The sequence below is a fragment of the Onychostoma macrolepis genome, chromosome 11 (assembly GCF_012432095.1).
Source record: "Onychostoma macrolepis isolate SWU-2019 chromosome 11, ASM1243209v1, whole genome shotgun sequence".
NCBI classification, from domain to species: domain Eukaryota; kingdom Metazoa; phylum Chordata; class Actinopteri; order Cypriniformes; family Cyprinidae; genus Onychostoma; species Onychostoma macrolepis.
This window is the reverse complement of record NC_081165.1, coordinates 17,356,165-17,383,748: the sequence shown is the minus strand read 5'-3', so window position 1 is coordinate 17,383,748 and position 27,584 is coordinate 17,356,165. Positions and strand designations below refer to the sequence as shown.

General features: G+C 37.4%; 1 protein-coding gene across 9 annotated transcripts in view; it reads right to left on the bottom strand.

The window, feature by feature from the left end:
• Positions 1-27,584, bottom strand: part of kaznb (kazrin, periplakin interacting protein b) — a 180,150-nt gene that overhangs the window by 40,115 nt on the left and 112,451 nt on the right. Inside the window, exon 1 of one of the 9 annotated variants that reach the window (XM_058791076.1) lies at positions 21,866-22,019. The exons of 6 other annotated variants lie outside the window; for them this stretch is intronic. Coding sequence is in view for 1 of the 3 variants with exons in the window: in XM_058791074.1 (XP_058647057.1) it covers positions 20,305-20,407 (103 nt within the window). In the remaining 2 variants the exon portion in view is untranslated. Of the gene's footprint in view, positions 1-20,304; positions 20,530-21,439; positions 21,484-21,865; positions 22,020-27,584 lie in introns of those variants that run through there. 2 more of the 9 variants (XM_058791077.1, XM_058791074.1) reach the window with 2 other exon arrangements.

Sequence of the window (27,584 nt, the reverse complement as noted above, 5' to 3'; positions counted from 1 at the left end):
TATATATATAAATAATTTAATTTTTTTATTTGTTAAATTGTCTTTTTTGTGTGTGTATGTGTTTTATGGCACAATACAACCCATTGATAAATTGATAGACTGTGGGCCCTATCATACACCCGGCGCAAGGAGCCATGCACGTGTTTTTGCTAGTTTCAGCCCGACACAGTTCTCATTTTCCCGTCCTGCGGCGCGTTGTTTAAATAGCAAATGCATTTGCTCCCATTTGTGCGCCCATGGGCGTGCTGGTCTGAAAAAGAGGTGTATTCAGGCGCAATTGAAAATAGACTGTGCCGTAGACCATCTCAAACCTGGTCTAAAGTCTAAAGTCAATGGCGCAATATTTTTTTTTGTTATAAAGATCTAAAGATTTAAGGTCTACTAAATATAGTAGAAAATGCGTCTCTGGGCGGGTCCACAACGCGCGTTCACTTTGCTTATTACACACAGGGACACCGCAGCAGCACACAAACATGCCTAATATTAAAAATTAAAGGGGTGGTTGATTGCAATTTCACTTTTTTTAACATTAGTTAGTGTGTAATGTTGCTGTTTGAGCATAAACAATATCTGCAAAGTTGCGGCGCTGAAAGTTCAATGCAAACGGAGATATCGTCTTTTAAAATTCTGGCATTTTAATGCCTACAAAAATGACTGGTAAGGGACTACAACAAGTTACTTCCCGGGTCCATTACGTCACGAACCCAGAAACACCCCGCCTCCGGTAATGCTGCGCTGCTTTAGAGAAGAGGAAGAGAAAACAAGGGGTGCACGTAAAAATCTATTCATATATGAATCGCGATTCTGTCTTCTAACGATTCTAATGGATTCACAAGTTTCAAAATCATGTTCTAAAGCAGCGGTTCTCAATCCTGTTCCTCGCGTCACCCTGCTCTGCATTTCTCGCTCTCTCTCTCTCCAACAATGAAATGTTCCATTTATACACTTATTTTCACACAGCTATGACAAGCGTTAAACATAGACATGTGTGTGGTTGCTGTACTGTATTAAAGCTTTAATCAGGGTAAAACCGTATATTACAACCTAACAGAAGCAGTAGCACTTACAAATAACAGCATACCTAAAAGTATGAGACAACAACAAACAAAAAACAAACCATTAAAAGCCGTGCTTGCACAGGTTCTGCGCGATCCTCTTCACTAATATCCTCTGTGTCTCAATCGGGCTCAAATTGATAAGCAATATCGACGCCATTGCTTACAATACAACCGGAGCACATGTCGCTGAGCTGAGGGGCAGGACGTTTAGATGCGCACTAGAGGCGGTTTAGCCAATCACAACACACTGAGCCAGCTAACCAATCTGAGCCCACTGCGTATTTCTGAGGGAGGGGCTTCATAAAAACAGGAAATGATCAGCACGTTTAGAGGAGAAGGGACAGAGCGGTGTGGAATAAAGGTAAATTATGTGAAAAATAATGCGTTTTTTAAAAATGAAGCATTAACATGTTAGACTGCACCCCATAAACACAATCAAGCCTAGAAAAAAAACAGTCAAGCACCCCTTTAAAGGATTAGCTACAGTGTAAAAGAATATTATTGTGTAGGCTACATAAATATAAAAATGTCATACATGTCATAATGGATAGTCATTACGTGTATCAGAATTAGCATTATTTGCTCGCGCATGAGCAGATCCGTTTGCTCTCTGGAGACGCGTTCAATCTGTGCGCCTTAAAATTCCGCCGTTTAAATAGCGAATCCGCCCTGGCGCGAGCGCAACTCGCTCTTAAAGGGAATGGGAGATGAGACTCTGATTGCTTTATTGCACGTTATGCCCAAAAACACACCCATTACTCATTAAGAGAATAGGGATAACCCTTTTAGACCGTTTTTCCCATCGTTATACTAGCAAAAGTGGATTCGGAAACGCCCTATGTGTACCTGCGCCGTGCGCTTAAGATCATGCGCTTAGATCGTTAAAATAGGGCCCTGTATGCTCAACCCAAAATCACATCATGGTGTCCACCGTGATTAAAGTCTTTTCCGATTTCCTCAGATTCAACTTGCTAAACCCCTCAGGACTGACTTATTTGAGAGATTTTTAATGAATCTATTGGAGGCACTCTGCACCCAACCCTGCTGAGATAGTTCATTTCTGAAATATTTCTGTCGCTAAGACCAAATAAAAGGACTATTTAGAACAAGGCTTTAGAGAGTTCATTTTTCCCTTTTATACCACCAAAGTGCCATCCTCACGTTGCCTTTGGACAATTTAGAAAGTCATTATCATTAAACTTTAACACATTCCAGACATTTCTGAATATCAAGACTGCTTACCCCAGCTATAATTCTGTTTGAATACAGCATCATTAGGATAAAATCTATTTTTCTGCCCTTTCCTATCACATTAGTGCCACAAAAGCAGGCAAACATAAACATATCAGCTAAAGTGAAATAATAGTCTGGAGTGTTCAGATGATCATGTGCAACAGTACGCTGGCCTCCTCCGTTCTAGATATAAACCTTATATCAGGTCAAGGTTATAAAAATAATGAAGACTTTGGGGTCTTTGGGCATTTTTCAGCCCAGCAAAACTAGTTAAATACCAGCATGGCCAAGCTGAGAGAGCATCTTAAGCTGGTTTAAACATGTTTCTTTCTTTCTTTCTTTCTTTTTTTTTTGCAGGAATGAATCTATATGCAACTAATAGGCAATTACATACAAATGGTCTGTCTGCTGGGAGCATTGCTATGAATACTGCTGACAAATAGCCAGGCCCCTAGTGTTCACTTCTGTCTCTCTGGCGACAGCCAAAACCCACATACAGAGAGGTTGATTTTTTCTAGGTGGGCAAGAGGTCAACTTGACCAGACTTGGAGGCAGCACTTTGTCAATCAGTGTGTCTCCAGCACTTCCTTATTAATGCAATACCTGTCAAAACCTATCACTCAAGACATCTTGACCAGTCACATGCTGCCCTAGCTCGAAATACCTGTGTGGAGTGGGAGGGGCTTGTGCCTGATGATGTCACAGTCTGTTTCTGGTTGTGCGCTAGGCATTTAAATGAACTTTAAGACAATCGTGAGCAAGAAGATGGATTAATTATATAGGCCTGGTTTGTTTGGATAAAACTAAAGCCGCAATTATCCCCTTCTTCAGCTGTTTGCTGATGCTAAACTCCTTTTACATTCCATTATGGACGTGACAGTCTTTGCTTCTCTGTTGAAGCCACTAGTTAACGAGAAAACACACTGCATTATTAATCATCACTGAGCGGATAGAGGAGTAAAAAGGACCATGAGAAAAGTCATAATAAAAGAATAAATATAAAAACAGTTCTTGCATAAAGGTGGCTCTAGATGCTTTAATATAAGAAATTAGCAAATTCTTTGCGCCTATTCCAGTCCATGCATTGTGTCATTGAAACAGCAATATCATTTAAAAATCCTTTTAAAATGCTTTATGCAAGGCTTATGCAAATACTGTACACTGGTTGATGGCTTAAAACTCACAAACTTTTATTGAAAGCAAAGACAACAGCAATTGTTCTTAATTTTATCCTCAATACTACATTAAGTATTCACCACAGCATATCCACACACTGGCACTTGTGAACATTTAATTTGGAGAAAGCCAATTAAATGTGCATTAGTGCCAGCGTGGTTTCAGATTTATTAATGCTGAAGACCAAGTTTTCCACACTAAATAAATAAAAACATTTTGGGTTTTGCATTCCTGTCTGCATTTGTGAATTTAATCTAAGAGGCTGCAATTGAACTGTAACATCTTTTTAATAACTTCAATTTAGATTTCATGATCAGAGGCGTAGATCCTTAAGGCTAGAGAAAATATCAACATTGTCAATATTATAAATCAATACTGTAAATCAAATTTCCTGTTGAAATTATCTGTTTCTGACCTATATTTAATAATAAAAGTGCTATTTCTCAATAAAAGACATGAATGAGACATTATAGTTGCTGTACTCTCAGAACACGCCCACCTAATGTGTCTCAGACACAAACACGAACAAGTGGACCTCATCCAAATTCAGTGTGGAGGAATGCTGACAGTACAAAAAAAGCTTTTCTCACTTAGATGCATTACCCAGCAGTTACAGAGTATCATTAGTATGGCTATGCCGCAGAAGGCATTGATGAATCGAAACAATCTTCTCTGTGATTAGGAGTTGTGGTAAAAGTGAGAAGGGTCAGAAAAACTTGTGGAAAGGAGAAAAGCTTAAGGCAGCCTGAAAGCTGGGCCCTCCAATGGAGAGAGTTTTGTTTTTTGGCATTGATGGAGTACAGAAGGATATTGTGTGGGTTCAGAAGCTTAAAATCCTTCATGCTACCATTTTAGAGAGTCTTTATGTTTGGTCTGCAACAGTGAAATCCTTAAGGCTAGATTTAGGGAACAGAAGCAAATTAATTTTACTAAGAGTAAATTTAGAGTTAATATTACAAATCTAATTTTAGTGTGTGAACGGGCGAATGAGCGTCACCTACCCGTGATAAACTAATCCTTAGAGAAACAAAGTGGGCAAATGTAATTTTAAGCTGAAAACTGCAAAAGTGGGAAATAATGCACAGGTGATATACTTTTCCCCAAGCAGAAAAAAAATGTAAATCTAATCTAACAAAATGTCCCAAGAGGCTATGTAAAATAGTGTGACCATGCAAGTACTAAAGTAGTTATTTTCTTTATTTTCAGAAGCCATTTTTCCAGTTTTCAGTGTCACATGATTCTTCTGGAATCCTTCTAATATGCTGATTTGATTCATTTCTTTTTGTTATCAATGTTTAATATAAAGTTCAAAAGAACAGCATTTGAAATAGAAATCGTTTGAAACATTATAAATGTCTTTACTGTCACTTTTGATCAATTTAATGCACCCTTTCTGAATATCAGTATTTATTTTTTTATTTAATTATAAATACTTTAATTACTACCTTTAATTATATATCTATACATACGTTCTGACTCCAAAACATTTTGGATCACTACACATAAATTCTACTTCCACACAAGTCTACTTCCTGTCTGGTTTGTGACTGACTGGAATACCATTAATATGACATATGAGATCCTTTGGGCCCATGTTCAGTGTCCTGATGGGTGCAAGTGATCAAAAGCTCAAGCCCAGTCTCCATCATCTCTCTCAACCCTCAGAAATTCAGTCCGAGTTCTGTCCCAGTGGACAGGATGTTGCCAACGGCTGGAAAAATGTTGTTTATTAATCGGTATTTATAGTCACGGACAACAGAGGAAATCAATAGGCACTGCATTCACTGCACATTAAGCCTGAGACGATGCTTCAAGGCCTGTGTGATCGACTGCCACACTGTGTGTGTGTGTGTGTGAATACTGTCAGCCTTAAACAATCCACTGCCCAGAGCAGAGGCTTTCCGCAGACACACTCTCCGCCTCATCAGAAACCTGCCACTTCCGTATAAAATGCTGCGGAGGGAATCAGTAACATCCATTCATTGGAAAGACTGTACTTCACCAGGTAAGTTTAGTAGTGTTTGAAATGACGAATTGGAACACTAATGGAAATTGACGCGAGTATTGTCAGCAGGGATGAGACATGATTTACCAGTTTCTTTAACGACAGCCGAGATTAGGATTCGGGTGGGGAATCAGTTCTGGATCAGCGTAAAAGGCCAGTGTCTGTTCTCAGATCATTAAACAGCACCATGATGCGATGCACACAAGGGGCAGATGGAATACAAAGGTCAGCAATTAAGCAGCATGAAACAGGCACAGACAGACGAAGCAGGGGGTGGGAAGAATCCCAAAAGCAATAAGCAGAAGAAGATTACTGCTTTTCAGAGCCGTTTACAGAATTTGCAGCTATCTTATACAATATCTAGCATTAACTGCTGGTCAAGGATCAGTTTCCCCTTCCCAAATCCAAGCCTGACTATCCTAAACATTATTGTGAGAATGGAAAAAGATTATTAGCTGCAGAGTCTTCCGTTAGCATTTGCCACACATCTGTTAAGGGAATATATCATTATTTTCAAAATCACTCTACTTATTCAGACTAATTTTAATTGAGATAAAATTTCAAAATTCTGATGAAAATGACAGGCCCATAATTATTGAGTGGCTATGGCCACTAACTAACAAATCAATCAACCAATCAATAATTATTGTGATGTTATGGTCAAAATCTAAAAATATATAAATAAATAAAATTCTGGGTAAAAATGATAAATTGATAATTATTGTGATGTTATAGCTAAAATTAAAATTCCATAGCATTAAAAAAATAATAATAATAAAAACAAAACAAAATAATAATAATAATAATAATAATAATAGATGAATATTATATTATATATATATATAATATAATGTAGAAACTGAAAAAAAATTTGCATGAACATTTAAATATCTAATATTGACTGAAAGTGATTAAGTCACTAATATCAGCTCAAAACTGATTTGTTGTTGATCTATCATAAATATCCCAACAAAATAGTTTGATACCCAAACTAAAAGATAAGATTTTCTCTGTCAACTGCATCCAAATTATATACTGTAAATCAGAGAAAACTAGCGTGCACGTACTGTATACACCTCTTCAACTTGAAAAATGCACTTTCCAAGTTTGATTATAGTGTATGATGGCATGTTCAAGAGTAGCATTTTTTTCTTGAGGAGCTTAAATAAATACCAATATGCCACTGCTGCTAGTTATGATTATATCCTTTGTAAATGACATAAAACGCATAGCTCCGGATACCAAGATACTGTATCTTTTCAAAAAATTTTGTTCAAAGAAAAAAATCTCCAAGGAATGAAGGGGGACTCCACCTCAGCTTCACCCTGCACTCTATTCATCCTCCACCTATATCAGACTCGCACTATTGCGAAAGTCTTGGAAACTCATTACTCACTCCTATTCTTTTGTGTAGGTGATGATGGATCAGTCAAATAAATTGTATTAAAGAAGCATTATCATGATAATGAACTGATAGCTCACTATCAAAGGTGCCAAAGTATCACTAAATGAAGTGCACAATCCATTTGAATGACAATGGCTGTCAAAAGACAATGCTGCGGGCGATGATTCAAAGATCCACTTCGCCGCAGAAGGCCATTGCAGTTCTATTCATGACTGGTGTGGGGAAAAATGCTTTGTAGGCAGTTTAGAGATATCCAAAGAAGTCAAAGGCACTCTGAAATACTCGGAGCTTGGGTGAATCATCATAATATCTGATAAATAGTTGCCTTCATGAGTTTAAGCAAATTGAATTTCTCGCAACAACTTCCTTGTGGCGAATATGCAATAATGATATAGTATTACTCTATCAGTCAAGTGGGTTTGGAAGGACTGGAGAATTTTTCTCATAGGGTTTAAATAGTATATGCAGTCTTATTTCTCATCGTCTCTTTTAAGAGAATACCTCTCATTCCTGATGAACAGAATAAAGAGCAAACAGACAATTCCATGTGGAACGTTAGGAGTGACGAGGCGTGTCGGAATAATGCGAGGGAAAAACCTCTTTGAACACGGGATCTCTTCATGTGAGGTCAGCTGTGACGATAAATATTTTAATAGACTGCTTTCTGGAATATCCGCTGGAAACGCTGAAATATGAGTCTTTTATAAGCAGTGGGAGACAGACAACTAGTCAAAAACAACACAAGACACCGATATTCCTTAAGAGGTTTTCTTGATATTAGACTTTTGAAAATGACCTCCCACATCTCTATACCTCCACCATATTCCACACAGCTTTATTGAGTTCCTCCATTCACTAAGAACTAAGACTGATCGACAAAGAATACAAAAATTAATAAATAAATAAATGGAATTTTAAACTGATCTGAGACCATTATGTGGTTTTCTTTGGTGCTTTAGTCCAATAGTTTCAAACCTTTGATGCCAAGGACTCCTTGACTCCTTTGCTAAAATATTAAAAGCCATTTGTACTGTGTGAGGAAAAAGGGTGATAGTATAAAGACAACATGTTGTTTGCAACACTATGAATGGCTCATGGTTTTAACAGCAAATTTATATATTAAAAACATTCAATTCTGGAAAATAGTCATAAATAAATAGACTACTGTTCAAAAGTTGGGTTTAGTAACTTTTTTGTTTGAAATGATGTTTATTCACCAAAATGCATCACATTGATCAAAAGTAAGTGTGAATGCATTTAAAATGTTAGAAAAATGTTGTTCTTGAACTGTTTTTCATTATATAATTCTGCAAATATGTAACAGCTTCCAAAAAAATAGCAGCATGACTTTTATGTTACTTAAGCATCACATTAATATATTTCAAAATTATTTCCAAAGGATCATACTCACAGGAATAAACCGCATTAAAAATATATCAAAATTTAAACATGTTACAAAACATTACAGTTTTCACCGAATTTTTGATCAAATAAATGCAGCCACAGTGAACATAAGAGACTCCTTAATGAAAGAATGTTTTAATTTTAAAGACCCCAAACATTTTAACAGTAGCGTATATATTTTTATTATACATCAAATATACACTATAGATATTAAAAATGTACTGTGCATCTGTGTAGTGCTCTGCAGAATAAATAGAATAATTTTATATCATGTTATAGTGTCTCACAAACCTCAGTGAACAAAATAAAGGTGACTGTGGCACGGGAAAAACTAATTCAACTCAAATTAAACAAGTTAAATGTGACAGTTTTAAAAATGTGTTTTTGTAAAACCCTTGTTTTTTTCTTTCATATTTTCTAGAGACATCTAGCAGGTCCCTTAAGGATCCTGGGTGTCCCGGACAACAGTCTAAAAACTGCTGGATTATCCCACAGTGTAAACAGGAAAACTGGTAATGTTTTAACCCAAAACATACTGCGGAGAAACATCGAAGCACTCTGAAGAGACTTTTGGATTAGAAACTAGAGGTATTTGTTTAGAATCAGAAAAGGGTCAACAGCACAGTACGCTCAAAACTAGTCAATAATTATGGGGATTGTGGGTAGTGGCGAAATTACAGTCCATTGGAGAAAGCGAATAAAACAAAAACAAAAAATAAATAAATAGTGCTCTTTGAAGTAATGTTTTCACATGAAAACATTTTAAAAGCAACAGCTATGATTTGTTTCAGGTTCCTAAAGATAAATTGATCTGGTTACAGGTAAGTGCTTCTCAGGCCTTTACAGTCCAATACACAGCGCAGGGTACATTTTCCTGCAGATCTGAATGATTGCTTACTCAGAAGGGATTGACTGGGTGTGCAGGGCAATCTAAATGTTACAGAGGGCTTAGCTGGATACTAATGATCCAAGCTGCTCTTTAAGGGTCAGAAACCCACACAGGGGATCTTGATGAAAGGTCACAGGGGTTTGACATTTCAATTCCACCTGCCACTGAAGGATAGACGAGTGTAGAAATAGGCGTCAAAACAAATTGTGGGTTCAACTTATACAGCTAGCCGCTAGATTTGGGACATAATCCTATAAATTGAGTTTGATTTCTCAAGTGCACTTCTGAGCAGTTACAATTAAGCTTGAAACAGTGTTTTTCACAACCAAAACATGCTCAACTTCATTGTTGCTACAGATGTCAAAGATAAGCATATTTCATAAGGCCTCAGTCGGGGGTATTCAATAACTCAAAGATGCCTGGAGTCTAAATTTCACTGCCAGCAAAGGTTCGATTAATCAAGGTCCAAAAATAACGTACACTTTCAAGAGTCAATATGCTGTAGAGCTAAGAAATTAAATAAGTGAATTTCAATCATATTCATTTAATGTTCAGGTTAGCAGCTATAACATTCTGAAAGAATTAAATAATTAATCATAGTCATTTGACTATTACAGAATTTTAAATAATAAATTTTATTCAAATGTAGCTATTTTTACAATTTTCAAAAGAAGCTTTATCAACAATAAAACAGTGACTTTCAACTTTCAGTTAGACTGGTTGTATGGCAAATGAACAAACAAAAGCAAATAACATCAAACATACATTCCACTTCAGATGCTGTTTCTCCATGTGAATTTGAATGAAATTAATTTATGATAAATGATTCCTAGCCCACTGGAACCACTCATGGGTCTGGATCTGGACTGCTAGTTTGCTAATTGGTGACCTCTGTCCTTTCTGTTTAATTGAGCAAAACAGGCTTTTCTGCATCTGTCGACAAAATTTTATGCAGTAGGTATCAGCTGGCGGTGACTGAGAGTGATTTATTAATGTTATTCAGCACAAGCTCCTCTCTTTGAGAAAAAAGAAAAGTGCCTACTCTGCCCTTTGGGTATCCAAAGCTTACAGCTGTCAGTATGTGCATTAGAGGAGAGGGAATGACTGGCATCTCGGTAATGAAATGTGAGATAGCCAACATCGGATGAATCGCCTTACTCTTCCCATTTGGTTGCTTCTTGCTTTGCATTTCATTATTATTCTTAAATAGACTGTCTTCTCATCTTTCTATTGCACTGATGCTCAAAGATTTATCTCAGTGCACTCGAGATGCATCTTTGTAAGTCCCTATGCCTGTGAGGACAGCCTTTTACACTCAAGTCGTTTGCACAAGGCCAAAACGAATCCGCTTTCACTGAATGTCAAGTGCAGTAACTCTGGGCAATTATCAGTGTTACGGTCCACTGTCCAATGATTAGGGTTTGTAAGTTGTACATAAACACAAAATACAGCAAAGACAGCAGAAATGCAGATACATGAAAGCTGTTGTGCCTTAATCTGCTTTGATTGACATCTTAGTCGTTCACATATTTAATTACATTTCAGTCATCCAGTGGAATGAAAAATCGAGGTTGCAAAACAATGTGCACCTTCTTGTTAACCCAACAATGGTCCTTCCTACATTCATTATTGAGAGTGCCATGAAATCACTTGAACCTACTGAATGAGGGTGAAAGTCTAAAGAAAAAAACAATAGAGCAATGCCAAGGTCATGGGTTTGGTTCCCAGGGAATGCATTAAATGCATTATGCATTTGGCAAGTAAATTTTTTATAAAACCATCTGTCAAATTCATTAAATGTAAATGGTCTCAAGGGAGTCCAAACATATTATAAATATTACGCTAAAACTAGGGTTTTCATTTTTTTAAACACAAATGTCTTTCATGTAGTTGTGAAATCTATTCACAAGTGATCTTGGGAGAATGGTGATCCATCCCGCCTGAGCACTTCAGATCAGATCATCAGAGTCAAATCTTAATACCAGGTTTAAGAGACGTTCATCTGATGGAGACATCCAATCACAGCTATACCAGGCCCTCATCTCTTTGACTTTGGGAGCTTTGCTGAACATGCCGATGAGATAAGGTTGGATTTACATCAAAGATTAAAGCTACAAAATCTGTCTGAAAGAAATCCAGCAGACACAATAGCACAACAAGCTTTTCAAACACATTCACACAACCAGTGCAGAGGCAATTTGCAGTGAGTAATCGAGACATCTATAAAAGGTTCAAAAATATTGATGGGAACAGAAAAGGAGGAAATGATCCCTTGCTCATCCAGATGCTTTTTAATATTCTTGTGGAGTGAAGGGACATTTGGAGAATGGCAGCTGCTTAGGTGACCTGTCTCCCTCAGGTCCGTACATCATATTAGTTTCCTTGTCACACATACTGGCTTATCACCAGCTCCGCCACAGACTTCCAGTCCAGCTGACCGGGTGGTAAGGGACCCAGTATGGGACCCAGGCTTCACTATGACGGGTCCCCATTGGCTTTACTCAATGGTCTGTGAGCCTAGGCAAGCTGCCAATTAAGGATGTGCATTTTAGTCATTTGTATGTATATATTCCAATTGGCAAGGGGATGCTGCACTATTTTTTTCTGGATCCTGTCAAGGCAAAGTTTGAATGCTGCGTTGACAAAGCCTTATTTGAGGTTTTGAAAGTTTTACAGAGAGAGAAAATGAAAGATATATAGTACGATCAACTGACAGAACAACAGGCAGACATAGAAACAAAAACTTTGCCTTGTTACTTGTTAAAAAAACAACACCTAGTTTAAAAAAAAAAAAAAAAAAAAAGTCACACAATTAATGTTACCATGATCAATCTTTTTTGAGTACTTGAAATATGCTGCCTGAATATGCCAGCACAGATATTTGCAATAAAAGTGCTAAAATTTTCTTCTAAAGCAATATGTCTTGCCACAAAAGCACTGACGCTTCATTAGAAACCAGAGTAATTAGATTTTGAACCGCCTGCAACTTATGGAAAAATGGAATGTACTCTATCTTCTCCATACATCAATCCCCAGAGAGTGGAGGCTCAAATCGACCAGAGTGTGAAAAGCATGACTAAAAACAATAGTATGAAAAATTAAAGCACACCTGGGAGGACACAGCAGCTCTCTAGAGAGAGATGTCTGATTCACTACATTTGAATTATTGATCAGAGCCCCTGCTGACAGCTGTACATATGAGAAAAGCTTCACAGGTTTGAAAACCGTTAGTGAGTGACTTATCTGCTCAGGTTTGCATAGTGCTACTGATCCATACCTAGAACAGGCTAGCTTTCTGAATTATACATTAAAAGTGGTCCGTCCTTTGCTATGGTATGGCAGGTAAAGGTGATCATGGCAAGACATATTTATATAGCTTTATTCACAACAAAGCCTGTCAGCAAAGACAAATAAGTGTAACATAAACAGCTCAACTGTGTTATATACTTAAGTTGTACTTCAACTTGTTGTTTTGTCAGATAATAGGGCTGGTCAGATACTAGACACGAATGTGCATGTCTGCTAAAATGCCAGCACAAATGTCAGTGTTGTTTTGTTAGTGTTGTAACATTTGAATGCAAAACCTGTTGTTTGACCACTCGGTTGGCCATTGCAAAAGCGGAAAACATTTAAAATCACTCTGTCTACATACAATGTACATACACACATACAATGTGTATTCTTTTAAAGGAATTGTTCAACCAAAATGAAAAATTTGCTGAAAATGTACTCACTCTCTGGCCATCCAAGATGTAGAAAAAGCAAATTAAAACATCACAATAATTCACCAATTAATATCTCGTGAAGCAAAAAGCTGCATGTTTATAAGAAACAAGTCCCCCATTAGTTGATTTAACTTTGAAACTTCTGTTCAACAGTTTTAACTTCTAGCCAAAATACAAATCTATAATCCATTATAATACTTTCTCCAGTGAAAAAGACCTTCTCCTGTTGTCCTTTTACACCAAAATCCATCAATATATTTGTTTAGAAAGGTTTAGATTTTGTAAACGGTGTTTCATCTGTGAATATTTCTCTCCTGATTCAGATGAGGTGACTTTTTCACTGGAGAAAGCAATATTATGGTTAACTTGTTAACTGATGGAATCGTGTGGATTTTTGTGATGTTTTTATCAGTTGTTTGAACTCTCATTCTGACGGCACCCATTCACTGCAGAGGAACAAGGGATGTAATGCTATATTTGTCCAAATCTGTTCTGATGAATAGACATCTCATCTACATCTTGGATGGCCTGAGAGTGAGTAAATTGTCAGAAATTTTTCATTTTTGGGTGAACTATTTCTTTAAGTACACTCACTCAAATTGAATCTAGTTAGCTATTGTGAAAAACAGAAAGACGTCACACTTTTTCTCCGGTGTCTCATTAGAAAGCGTGCCGATGGCATCTGCGGTATAAGCGGAAGTGTTGGCTTCAGGCCTTGTGTTGATAGCCGTCTGCCGGGATGGGGTCTTTCCAACTCCTCCTCCTTTTTTCAAGTTAATGGAGTGCTTTGATGACATTAGGCATTTCCTCCGGCTGCAACACGCGTAGGGGGAAATGAAAGTAACATATTGGCCCCTGATCGATATCTGGATAGGAGACGTGAGGGGAATACAGCAGCGGCATATCGAGACTGCGTCACCGCTGCAGCACGAGGAGACGATGAGTGTGTTCAGGGCGAAGCGATGAAAGTGCCGATCGATGCAGTCGAGACCCTGGAAAGATTCCTAATGAATAAATCACGCTCGCAGAGGTCTTCAGCATTTAGACCTGGATCTCCGGAGCAATTCCTATGCTAATAGATTCAAGGGTTATTATAATAGGGCATGTAAACAAATAATTACGGCTGAGATAGATAGATCATATATGACGTTATTAATATCTCTAGAGCTAATTCTGAGAGGCTGTCACAGTTTATATTATTAGTGTCGTTCCATATTAAGTCTTAAGGCTTTTTTGAGTGTCAGCTATGTGGTAAATTTTTGAGCACAAGTGAGAACTGCAAATTAATTTATGGATGATAATTAATTCAATCATTTTATGCTACCCAATGTGTTTCATTCAGTAATGCAAACATGTCACATTATTCAGAGTGACAAGGTAAAAAAAAAAAAAAAATAGAGGAAAATTTTTTTTTTTCACAAGTCAGCCTTTTTCTTGTGATCAAAAATGGAGCGCAAACAAATAACTCACACAGATGCTTATACCAATCTGTCTGCCACAAAACAAGCCAGCAGCGATACATAAATTTACAGCAGGAAGGAAACTATACTACGACAAACTTGCTTATGAATCAGAACTACTGGCAGACTCTAAGGGATATTGGCCATTGGAGTAATGCTTTCAATTATTTTTGCAAGACTACAGACAAATTTCGCACTGTGATGTGTGTGGCATTACATGACTTTGCAATTTCAGCAGCATAGAAGAAAATAATTTTTCTAATCAGTATTTTGTCTTGTTTTCCAGTAAAAACATCTTTAAAAGGGAAATTTCACACATAAATGATGAATCATTTACTCGCCCTCAAGTTGTTCCAAACCTCTATGACTGACTTTCTTCTGTGCAACAGAAAACATTTTGCAAACGTTTTGTTGTTGTTTTGGACTCCGCTGATGTCCATTACAGTATACAGAAAAAAAAAAATGATTATTTTGTGTTCAAGAGGGTAAAATGTAAAATGATGACAAAATTTGAATTTCCCTTCAAAAGCTCAAGAAACATTTCTTATTATCAAGGTTGAAAACTGACCCCAACATTTTGAATGGCTTTTGCCTCTAAAGTAAAAGCATCCTGTTCACAAGTTTGCATATTTTTATTGAAAAACAAGATTAAGATGATGATAATTTTTTGCAGGGAAATGCATAGAAGGATGGGAAACCAATGATAAAACAGCCAAGTGAAACCAAATGGCACATATGTCAGGCATACAAAATAGTTCTCAGAGAATCCACTCCCACTGTTCTGATGAAGCCTGTAATTAACGGCCTGCTATGTGGTGACATTAATTAGCATTAAAGTTACAAAGCCTATGAAGTTTGCACCGACAGGGCCTTTGGCTTGCATCAGACAGGTAGGAGGACCAACTGTCACTAAAGTAGAAGCTGAATTATTCTTAGTTAATGGCAGCCTTTTCACATATTAGAGATTCAGAAATTAATATGCATGTTCAAGCCAATTAAAACAGAGGATGTTCCCTTTCATGTGCAAAATGTGTACAAGGATCACCAAATACATGGTTACGCTAATTTTAGACCAAACCCCAAGGTCATGTTTGAGAATTGGAAAGTTGAGAGAAAATGTGTGTGAGGAGCGCTAAATTCCGAGCACACTCTGTGACCACTTTGACCCCGGATGAGGACACAGAGCAGACAGGCTATTCATCTTTTTTTGCACACTCACAGTCTGAGCAATTAGAGGTCTGTCTATGACTGGCTTTCTGACCCCAACTGCGGCATGATTATAATAAATTGCTCAATTAATGCTAGCCTTGCAGTATAAACAATTTGCTAATCCGAGTTGTGTTTGATTCAGATTTCCAACTAGTGGTAACGAGTTGCCGGGCTTATCTGCCCCTCACACACAAGTCTAATTTGTGCCCTGATTCCACAGACAACGCTAGAAAAATCTGAGCAATTACAATGACAAATGGGCATCTCATTAGCCTTAAGACTGAGACTGGCTATCAGTGTAGGTGTCTTCATAGACATATTTGAAAGTTTTGTTCCAAATTAACGCTTCCATAAATGAAACAACAAACCAACCTTTTCAATAATGCATGCCCACACTTGACCTCTATGTGATTAATGTTAAGTACAGACAATAGCTAACTGGCTTAGTGGTCGACAGCGTGATTGATCTGTCCTCAGTCGAGGAAGAGCTTACTGTGTGTTAGCATCCATGTCTATGTCCTAGCAGACTGACACTTCTACCTCTTACCCACTTCTGTTTTTCCTCCCCTTCTCATTTATATTTTTCCTCATTTTCTACATATTTTAAAGGGATAGTTCACCCAAAAATGAAAATCCTGTCATCATTTACTCACCTTCAAGTTGTTGAAGGTCTATCTGTTGAACACAAAAAAAAAATTTAATAAATAAGAAAAAAAAAAAAGTTGATGTTCCCCTTGGCGTCGATGGTGACTTTTTCAAGTCAATGGGGACCATCAACTGTTTGGCTACCCATATTCTTCAAAATATCTTCTTTTGTATTCAACAGAAAAAAAAAACTTGGGTTGGAATAACCTGAGGGTGAGTAAATGATGACAGAATTTTAATTTTTGGGTGAATTATCCCTTTACACTATCCATAACCCTGGGAAGGGAATTACCAATTCATGATAAGCAGTTCACCGATTCAAAATCATTATAGTACAGTCATTGAATTTTTGCTTTAAAATGTTAAATAAATATTTTATCTTTATGTAGAAAATGAATGGGAAAAACACTTATGTAACTAAAGCTGTGAAAAAAGTAGGTGTTCTCTATTGCGCTCTATTCTACCTGACTTTACACTTCCTCCTCATGAAACTCCGGTCAGGCTCTAATTAACAAGCTCTTTGGGTGACGACTAGAATTTCCTTAGAAGGAGGAACTCTGGAAGGATTTCCAGTGATGTGGGCGACATTGCACAGGGTACTCGCTAAATAAAAGCCAGTGAGAGCGCAGGCAGTGAAATGGGCCAGTGTGGATCAATGTCAGGTTCACCAGAGCCGACAAAGTGATGTGATTCACCACACGAATCAAGGAAGAGAACGATGCTACTGTGTGACATACCACCATATGAGTCACAATGAGCAAGAAAAGTAAGAGCAAGGAGAAGATTGCTGAGGAGATGAAGCTTACTGTGAAAGATTGTTGGAAATCTTGTCAGCTCTTGGCACGAGGGACAAATGAACCACTACAGAATTTAATTAAAATAGAAAACACATTACAAGAAAACCCTCTGTACTGAGTCTAGCAAGTTCATCAATGTTTAGGAGAGAAGGGCGATGCCTGATTCAGCAAGGAATCATTTTTTTGAGCCAAATCTTTTCAATGAATTACTTTATCCAATTCATAAAGCATTTCACTCACGATTTTGACTCAAGTTCAACTCTAATCTGGTTGCGATGGTTAACATCTGACTGGAGATTATTAATGAAAAAGGACTTTTAAGCTCATCACACAAAATAGTTTTAATGGTGCCTCAAGCATTCTGAATTTCTTTTCCAATGGGGAGAACTAATCCTTTAACAAAAGGACAGGTCAATTAATATATGCTCAGGGAAATTCACTAAAATCATGTCCTTGCGCTTGTAAATAATTTTAATAAAGGAGCCATTTAAATAAAAATCACTTACAATGCAGGTGAAATGACGCAAGTTTTGCTATGTATTTAGGGCAGAGGAGTATGTAAAACACATCAGGATGTCCCTGGCGGCACCTCCATGTCCCTGATGGGAAGTTTGAGAGGCGTTCCAACACACATTCTCCTCCTGAGCGGTGTTTAATTAACAACCCAGGAATCCTAATTATGGAGACCTCAGCATTGACTTTATTTAAGCAAGATTTAACCAAAACAGCCTCAAGAGATGTTCAGAGCAGCTGGCGAGGCTCGAATGGAAGACGAATATCCTTGCAAGTGGCCGAAAATACCTCTCATTAAAGGCTTATAATCAATGTGCCCTCTAAAATGCACCATCAAAAACACACTCGCTCTATGTCCACATTGCATTATGTAAATAGTTTCTCAAAAGGTCAAATGCAAATTTGGTAGAAGTAAGGACAGAAAACTTTTCTAATTTCCTAACTGAAAAATTCTTCACCAAACTTCTCTAATTTTATCTAGATCAAGTGTAAAATTTAAAATGTCATTCTAACTCATATGAAACCTTTGGAAACTCTGTAAAATGAGTTAAGCGACCTATCATGTGTCTCCATCAAAAGGAACATTTAGTGTAACACTTATGGCCTTGCTTTACATTTCTAGCATAACTTCACATGGCTTTTCCATTATTTAATTGTCAAAATATGCTCATTAAGCTACCTTACATTTCTCAAATTTAACTCAAAAGAAAACTGAAATTAATAGTCCTATTTAGGAAAGAATGAGCAGCACTTATATGTCGACACGACTGTGGGATGGACAAGATAAACTAGCGGAATGCAGGCATGCAGAAAAAAATGATAGGAATGAGTCTGATGTCATAACACACGCCTCGAAGATAAATATTTTCTTATAATATAGCATATCCACATGAGGGACTGCGTTGTGTCTAATGGCACTTTACTCGCTCAGAGAATACCGTCTTAGTTGCTAAGCAACAGTTATATAAAAAATAAAAAAAACACACGAGCTTTAATCTGAATCCCCTTTGCACATGAAAGTGTCTGGGGATAAAGTGGGGGAGTATTCCACAGTTCTTAAAAAGATGGAATGAAGATGAAGACAAAAGACAATTAATTATAGGTGGGAGAAACACACATAATTACACTGCTTGCGAAGCATCACAGTAGATAGTACCTATATATTTTTCCTCCTTATCCACAAATGTTATCCACCAATTAATTCAGAATGAACTGCTAAACATAGATTTCATTCAAACTTTATTCTGTATATAATCTCTGCAACTAAGTCTATTTGCTATTTTGTGTTTTGTAAACTTTCTCAACTTCTCATTCACATTATCAGTTTTTCAGTTAAAGATTGTGTATCACTGTATGAACAAATAAAGGCCATTTATTTAGAAAAGCCTTTTCAGTGGTAAAGATTATTGCATCATATCAGACACTTTTACAGGGTTTTACAGAGAACAGTATTTTAAAAGGTCAGACGTCTCTATAGAACATTACAGTCTAACAGACTTCAGCAGAGGTTTTACTCATTGTTAATCACACATAATGAATCAAACTCTTCAACCCGGCATACACATAAACCTCATCCAACATATGCAACACAAAAATAAGCATTTTGTGATTTCTGCAGTTTCCTAGAAAAAGCATGCATAAATCATGTAAATTATGACCTCTTTGTTTACTATTTTCACTGTTTCTTTGCATTGTAGTTGTCATGTTTGTTGTACTGTATCTCTTTGAGTGATTAAAAGAGTGCATCTCTTGCCTTCATGATGAAATTTTAGGCGTTGTTGTTTTCTCTGTGGAATGTGAAGAACTATGTATGATGGATTGAAAAGCTTGATGCAGTATTAAATGAGTGTATACAGTATACCCAATGTCGTCTTCCTATTCTTTAGAAATCCACATAAATCATTACTCACGGTAACACCTCCTTTATTATAAGTGTTATTCTGAGAGAAAATGCATTGAAAAACAGACAAAACAACATCATCAGTGTGTGCACATGTGGCACCTTGTAAGCCAGTTAACTTGTCCAATGAGAGATGGTCAACAATGAACAGTTAATTTGAAGTGTGACAATGAGGAAGGATTACTGCAATAAGAATTTAAAAAAATAAATAAAAATAAATGATCTTGCTAATTTTGACACACATCTATGGTTTCCATTTGGCTTTTCCTTTAGCTCATAACTAAAAAAAATTCTGTGTTGATAGTGAGGAAGGATTACTTTAATTGCAAAAATAAAAGAAATAAAAGAAAAGAAATTGACACATACTGAAGGTTTCTATTTGGCTTCCCATTTAGCTCATAACTAAATAAAACGAAAAAAGGCTGTGTGAAAATGAAGAAAGATTACGGCAACTGCAAAAAAAAATAAAAAATAAAATAATGATCTTGCTCATTTTTGAAACGTCTAAGGTTTCCAACCCCTGTGCTATAAAAGTGACATCCAAAGCGATTCTGTCTTTTCACCAGCCCTAGTATGCGAGAACCGCTGGTGTCAGATGCCCTGATTCTGCTGAGCTCAGTTTCAAATGATGTCCTGAAACCTGAAATCTGTGAGGTGAAAATGAGCAGCCTTCTACTAACCACAGCACCGTCTCTTGACATACAAAACAGATCCTGCACCAGCTAAAACATTAATCGCAGACAAATTCCACAGTAGTAAGTGGGACAATGCACATCTGGTGGACGAAAGCCAGTGGATTATAGTCTCTACTTGATGCTAATGCTAACATTCTTTGCTGTTCTTAAAGGACTGTCTGAACGATGGGAGCATATTAATACAGTTTACCTTGCACTAGATCCTCCTCATCCGTGTCCCAGGGCACACAGCCAGGCCAGCGCATGTTGTCTTCCATCCAGAACCAGGGAGACGTCAAATTCGCCCTCTCCATCCCGGTGTAACTTTACCTAACTAAGGCTGCCGGTCGTTGTGGCACACTCTCAGTCTTATTGACCCATCCAGTGCTTCTCCAGCAGCTGGTGCAGCCCTCCCCATCCCCCTTTACTCACTGTAACACTTTCTCACCCTGCCCAGGAAGTGGGCTGCACAGCAGATGCTTAGTTTCTCTCTCACAGTCTTTGACTTACTGAACCCTCCCTTGATACTTTAATCACAACCACTTACTGTGCAAGCAATGTCACAATATGTGCTAGATATGCAAGCAATAGCTTTGAAATACCATAGCTAAAGCATGACTGATCTAATATCAGCCTTGACAGGATGGCTTTGATATCTCGATTAGAGAAAACGGCATCTACATGAGCACCACATCCAAACATCTCAGTGACGCAGCTTCAATATTTGTGTGGACTCACTTGTGTTTCTGTGGATTACTACAGAATACCTCTAATTGTATTGAGCTCTGGGTAAAGAGGACATTATAGTGCAACATCTGCATGAATTTAAAGGATTAGTTTACTACCAGAATAAAAATGTTCTGATAATATATTCACCCGAGTGTCATTCAAGATGTTCATGTCTTTCTTTCTTCAAAAATTAAGGTTTTCTCCATATACTGGACCTCAATGGTGGCCAACGAGTTGAAGGTCCAAATTGCAGCTTCAATGCAGCTTCAGTGGCGCTTTTCCGCTGCATGGTACGGTTCAGTTCGGTTCATTTTTGGGGGTTTTTCCACTGGGTACAGTACCTGGTACTTTTTTTTAGTACCACCTCCGTTGAGGTTCCGAACCGTTCCGTTACCAAAACATAACGTGTAAACTCTGCTGTTCACTGATTGGCCGGAGAAATAACGTCACTGCCTGAGTCATTGAACTTGCAACAGGAGACAACAGACCCGCTAGATTTAAATCAGCACAAACACAGCCAGCGAAGGATCGAATGAGGTGGCGGTACTCCTGAAGGAGTGAACGGCCATTGAACCAAAAGAAGAAGAATCGAACGCAACTGTTTTGAATGAGCGCACCTTTTTTCAACAACCAAAAAAAATGGCTGTTTCGTTGTCTGTTGAGGAAGTACATACGTTGCTCTTGTTGACAGACGAGGAGCAGATCCAGTGAGAGCTTGATGAAAAAGTTTTTCAGGAGTCACGGCAGTAGAGGCGGCGCAACAATAACGTGAATAATCCCGCGCACTCTAAAGCGGTACTAAACTGCAGTGGAAACGCAAACCGAGCCAAGTACTCCAGAGTGCCGTGCCGTACCACGCAGTGGAAAAGCGCCAAAAGGGCTCTACACAATCCCAGCCGAGGAATAACAAGGGTCTTATGTTGCATTTTCTAAAAAAAATTCAAATTTATACACTTTTTAACCACACACTAGTCTTGCACTAGCTTTGCAATGAGCACGCGCGTCTTCTCGCATTATGTAATCATGTTGGAAAAGTCACTTACGGTTAGTTATTCATCTGTGTACTTCGGTTCAAAAAGGTAAGGTAAGGTGAAAGACGTTAGTTTTGAAAACAATAGGTGCGTTCGAGATGCACTGCACTACACCGGCTGGCGAGAGTACCCGCTTACAGTCGGACACTTTCTGCTCCCGGTAGTGACGCTCTCACGGTGTTTCCATACTCTTATCACAGATAAAGTGAATTAAATGATATATTTTTCAAATACACAGAAACGTTTTCATGAGCAACAGAAACACTTTTTATGTACTGCTTAATACAGCGCCATCTGTTCATGAATAAAGTTCAACATTAACATACACTATTTAAATACCAATAAAGTGAGGGTATATATGCTTTTATCAGTGTTTTATTGATAAACATGATTCAATATAACAGTGCGACTACACTAAAAATGCTTTTACTGTTTAAAAAAAAAACAGATTTGTGAGCATTATTGGAATTGAATTGTTAGAATAAACACACAACACACCTTGTGCTTGTCATCACAGAATCTAACCAATGAGGATAAAGTGTGTCGTCATCAAGGCTCTTGCAGACGATTTTGAGCAACTGCAGCACCTGACCTCGGCAGCTGGTCTCGTTTTGCTCTCGCGGTACTTTGGCACGTGATCGTAAGGCGGCTGCAGCGCCGATCAAAGTCGGACAAATGTTCTAACCAGAATGCATTGCTTTTGTCAGGGGCAGCTGATTTCTGCGGCGCTGCATGAAGTCGAACGCACCTAATGGGTCGGTACTTCTGCCTACATCACACGTGACCTTTCCAACTTGATTACGTAATGCGTGAGGTCTAGCTAGTGCAAAATGAGCATTTATGGTAAAAAATATATATATAAATTTATATTTTTTTTATTAGAAAATGGCTGATCATTTCGCTAGATAAGACTCTTATTCCTCAGCTGGGATCGTGTTCAGCCCTTTGAAGCTGCAATGAAACTACAATATAGGCCTTCAACCCGTTGATCCCCACTGAAGTCCACTATATGGAGAAATATCCTGTTGTCTTCAAAGACCTTAATTTCTTTTTGATTGAAGAAGCAAAGACATGAACATGTTGGATGACATGGGACATGGCAAAATAACAAGAAACTTTCATTCTGAAAGTGAACTAATCCTTTAAGGATGCCTTCAGTCCTGGCATGGAGGTCCACTGATGTCTGGGGTAAGTAGGACAATTACATTTGATCAATTAGCACACACTTAAATAAAAAGTGAATTACAAATAAGGAAAATTCAGCAATTTATTATACTGAAGCCAACAGTATTAGCAGACAAATTCAATATTTAGCCTGAGTAGCACAAAACCTGAAACAAAAATAGAAACAACAAAAAAAAAGGCCTTTTTTCATTGTAATGAAGAACACAATTTATAATAAAAATATAAATTTCTGTTCTGAATTAATAAAATGTTTCTAATTTAATTTAAACTTTAATTTATTTGAATGTTTACTGAACCATCATTTGAAAGATTAATGAATGATTGTTAAGCATTAATAAACAATAAAAATAATTTAATATTTAAATAGAAAATGACATAAGTTTGTATATTCATTTTATTAATTCACATGACTTTTCCTGGTCTGGAAACCACACTTTTTTATTTTATATTAATTTATTTTAAGTCATGTTTAGGTTTGGGCGTGTCACTTTAACAAATGATTTTTTAGATTATAAACTACCTTTATGGTTATGGATAAATGAAGAGCTTGCAGAAGAGGTATTTTGAAAAATGGCTATAGGATTTTACTAGGAAGTGGCTGGCACTGCTGACCACAGAGGACACTCAATGGCGCCTGTCACAATGTCAGCAATATTATTGGGACTGTCAGTCATTAGTCGCTGAGATGCATAACATTTTATGCTAGCCTGTACTAAATGCTAGCTCAGCTGTGCGTGCTCATAAAAATGGGCTATAAGTTTCAGTGACAGAATAAGAGAGCAAAGAGAGGTGTAAAAGAAGTGAGAGACTAAGTAATTCAAGGGCACACATAAAACTCTCAGTCTGGCACAGTGTGTCCGTGTCATTCCACTGCTGTAGGGCTTAATGGAGTCCAGATGGGCTTCTCCTCACTTGGGTCGCTGAGATGATCTCAAATCAAGCAGTAAAATTTCCAGTAATCCTCCCCAGCCTTTGGCCTTCACTGTTTGCCTTTAGCCGCTGGCCTTCCATGCCCTGGACCTGTCCTGAGTCAACCAACACTGCAGCTCCACCTGTCAGGAGCTGCCCTAGGACTCCAGGAGGCATGGCTTGGGATACTATGAGTCTGTGAGGGAGGCAGGACTAATGGGTTCTTTCAGTCACAGAATTCCACAATGCAACAGTCTGGCTAGCAATCAGAGCTGCTGCTCATTTCACACGTGAAGAGGGCATTTCTTAAAGCACGCGGCTGAAGGGTTTTTGATAACTGAAATAAAGGTCAAATAAAATATTAGATACCAACTTAGAAATGTTGCCTTGGCAACTAACAGAAATATGTTTAAGTTGTAGTAAAATGAAGAAAAAAAACTTGAACTAAACTGAAATAAAAATGAAGCTATACAGAAATATAAAAAAAATGTAACACTTTAGTATAGGGACCAATTCAGTCATCGCTTCCTCACTGCCATGTTTTATAACTTTTATGACTTTCTTAGTTCAGCATAATAACACAAAAGACTTTCATTATGTGAACAAAAAGAGGAGAGAGAGAGAGAGAGAGAGAGAGAGAGCACGTTTAGTTATCCATAACTGGCTTAATATTAAAAGTTTGGTGGGTGTGTTTAGACTGCAAAATTGAGAATTACAGCAAGTGAAAGATCAAGTGTTTCAGTGCTGCTGTAGCTAAATCCAAAAAGTTGGCAAACTTAATCTCAAGTTCATGGAAAATACAACTCAAGTGCAAGAACAATAAGAAAGTAATTAACTGTCCCTGCGAACACCTGCCACCTGGCTCTTCATTCTAATACATCATGATGGAGAGTCCCCTGTCAGTCTGCCGCTTCAAAGCAATTAAAGCCTAACAGCATATTATCATGGGCTCATTCCCTGCCTCTGACAATTAAAGACTTCTCTCCACCCAATTCATCATGTGTGAAGCATGTGTGCTGGATGTATTCGGAGAGATCCCTCCATTCATAACTTTTCCTTTCCAGGGCACACAGGCGGAAATCTGCTTACAAGACAAGCATTTGGAGTTCATTTACAAGCTTAAATGACTTAGCATTTCATTCATAACCAAATACAGTACAGCGCTTCATATTACACCTTAGACAGTGGAACAAGTCAGCAAAAAAATCTATATAAACAACTATTTTGCTGAGTTAAAGTTTAAGCTGTGGTTTAAAATGGAAGACATTAACTGATTTTTGCAAACCATAAACTCATTTAACTTCAAATGAGACGCGTGACTGTCCAGTGCAACCGATAATTACCTTCCTGGATATTCTTGGCCTTTCACATCCGCTCCTTCCTGTTCTGACAATACCATATACCTGCTTCCCTCCGTGTTGCCAGAAAGGAAGATGGCCCACAGCCAAGAATATTTTCCCATCAAACAGAACAAATACCATCTGTGGCTCAAAATAACTTTGAACAACTCGGCTGGCCTCTTAAAGGTGAAAATGGAAATAAAGAAACGTCTGAGCCCAAAAATAAAGCAATAAAAAATAACAGAAGGAATTAACAGATATAAACAAGACCTGTAATTACACATTTGTGCTGATAAACTGTGAATTCACTTTCCAAAAGCCCCCTGTTGTTCAATCCTGGATTGCTTTCAATGTGTACTAACTCACGGCCATCATCAGCGGCCTGCCAGTTTCCTTTCATCAGCCAGTAACACAGAGATTCCACGAACAGTAATTCTGTTCCTCATGGGGCTTGTAAGTAAGGCTCATAGTGACAGAATCCAATGAGCAAGAGTGTAGAACAGCGTTGCTTAGTAATTTTAAAATAGACATTTGTAAAGAATGTATAGATGGTCTTTCTCACACTGTGCAAATACTGCACTACAGGGTTAAAGGAGACATGAAAAAATGAGACAAGGCCCTCTATAAATTATCCCTTGCACTTTTAAAGAAGAGCGGAGGCTTGCTAAAAATATGCAGTGAAATCCCACTGCAGTGGTGGAGGAAGACCGCCTTGTCTTACCTCTTCCTAAACTAAACACAACCATATTGGGAGTGAGAAGTCTTGCAATCTGTTACACATAGTGTCTGTAAAAGCCACTTTAAATGTATATACTGTGTGCTTACTTCAGAATGAAAATGAACAGCTTGCTATTCTAATGTCACACTGGCGACTAATCGTATAATTTAATAAATATACACTATAAATATTTCTTTAAAGGGAGAGTTCACCAAAAAATGAAAACTCTGTCATTGTTTAGTCAACCTCATATCATTCCAAACCCATGTGCTGTTGTTTTTCCATGGAATATAAAAAGTAGATTTTTTTTTTTTTCAATTATTATGTAGCTCTTGCTGTACAACTGTTGTACTGACTGTCCGTTAAACTCCAAAAAAGACAAGAAGCCTAAAAAACTGAGACTATACATTTTCATGACTCCAAAATTAACTAAATTAAAATACAAATGTCCACATGAAAATGCCATTATAGCAATAACACTAGATTGTGCAGATTGTGATTAGACATGATTAAATTATACAAATTGAAAACTGAACAAAAAATAATAAATGTGACCCTGGACCACAAAACCAGTCTTAAGTCGCTGGGGTATATTTGTAGCAATAGCCAAAAATACACTGTATGGGTCAAAATTATAGATTTTTTTTTTTATGCCAAAAATCATTAGTATATTAAGTAAAGATCATATTCCATGAATATATTTTGTAAATTTACTACTGTAAATATATCAAAATGTTGTTTTTTTGATTAGTAATATGCATTGCTAAGAATTGATTTGGACAACTTTAAAGGTGATTTTCTCAATATTTTGATTTATTTGCACCCTCAGATTCCAGATTTTCAAATAGTTGTATCTCAGCCAAATATTGTCTGATCCTAATAAACCACACATCAATGGAAAGCTTATTTATTCAGCTTTCAGGTGATGTATAAATCTCAATTTCGAAAAATTGACACTTAGGACTGGTTTTGTGGTCCAGGGTCACAAATAAAATTTAAATGAAAACAATCTAATCTATAATGGATACAGGTTAGGATTTGAGAATGAGTAAATTACCTTTTTCATTTTTGTGTGAACTATACCTTTAAAGGTATAGTTTGCTCAGAAAATGTAAATTAATTTACATTAATTGTCATTAATTACTGTCATTAATTACTCACTATCATGTCGTTCCAAACCTGTAAGACCTTTGTTCATCTTCGGAACACAAATTAAGAGATTTTTGCTGAAATCAAAAGTTTTCTTTCTCTCCATATACAGCAACGCAACTACCATGTTCAAGGTCCAGAAAGGTAGTAAAGACCTCATTAAAATAGTCCATGTGGCATCAGTGGTTCAAGTGTAATGTTATGAAGCTTTGAGAATACTTTTTGTGCTGAAAGAAAACAAAAATTATGAGTTTATTCAATATATTCTTCTCTTCCGTGTCAGTCTTTGATGCGCCTTGAATAAAGTTGTTATTTTCTCGTAGTTTCATAAACCACTGATGTCACATGGACTATTTCAACAATGTCCTTATTACCTTTCTGGGCCCAGTTGTGTTTCTGTCTATGCAGGGCCAGAAAGCTCTCGGATTTC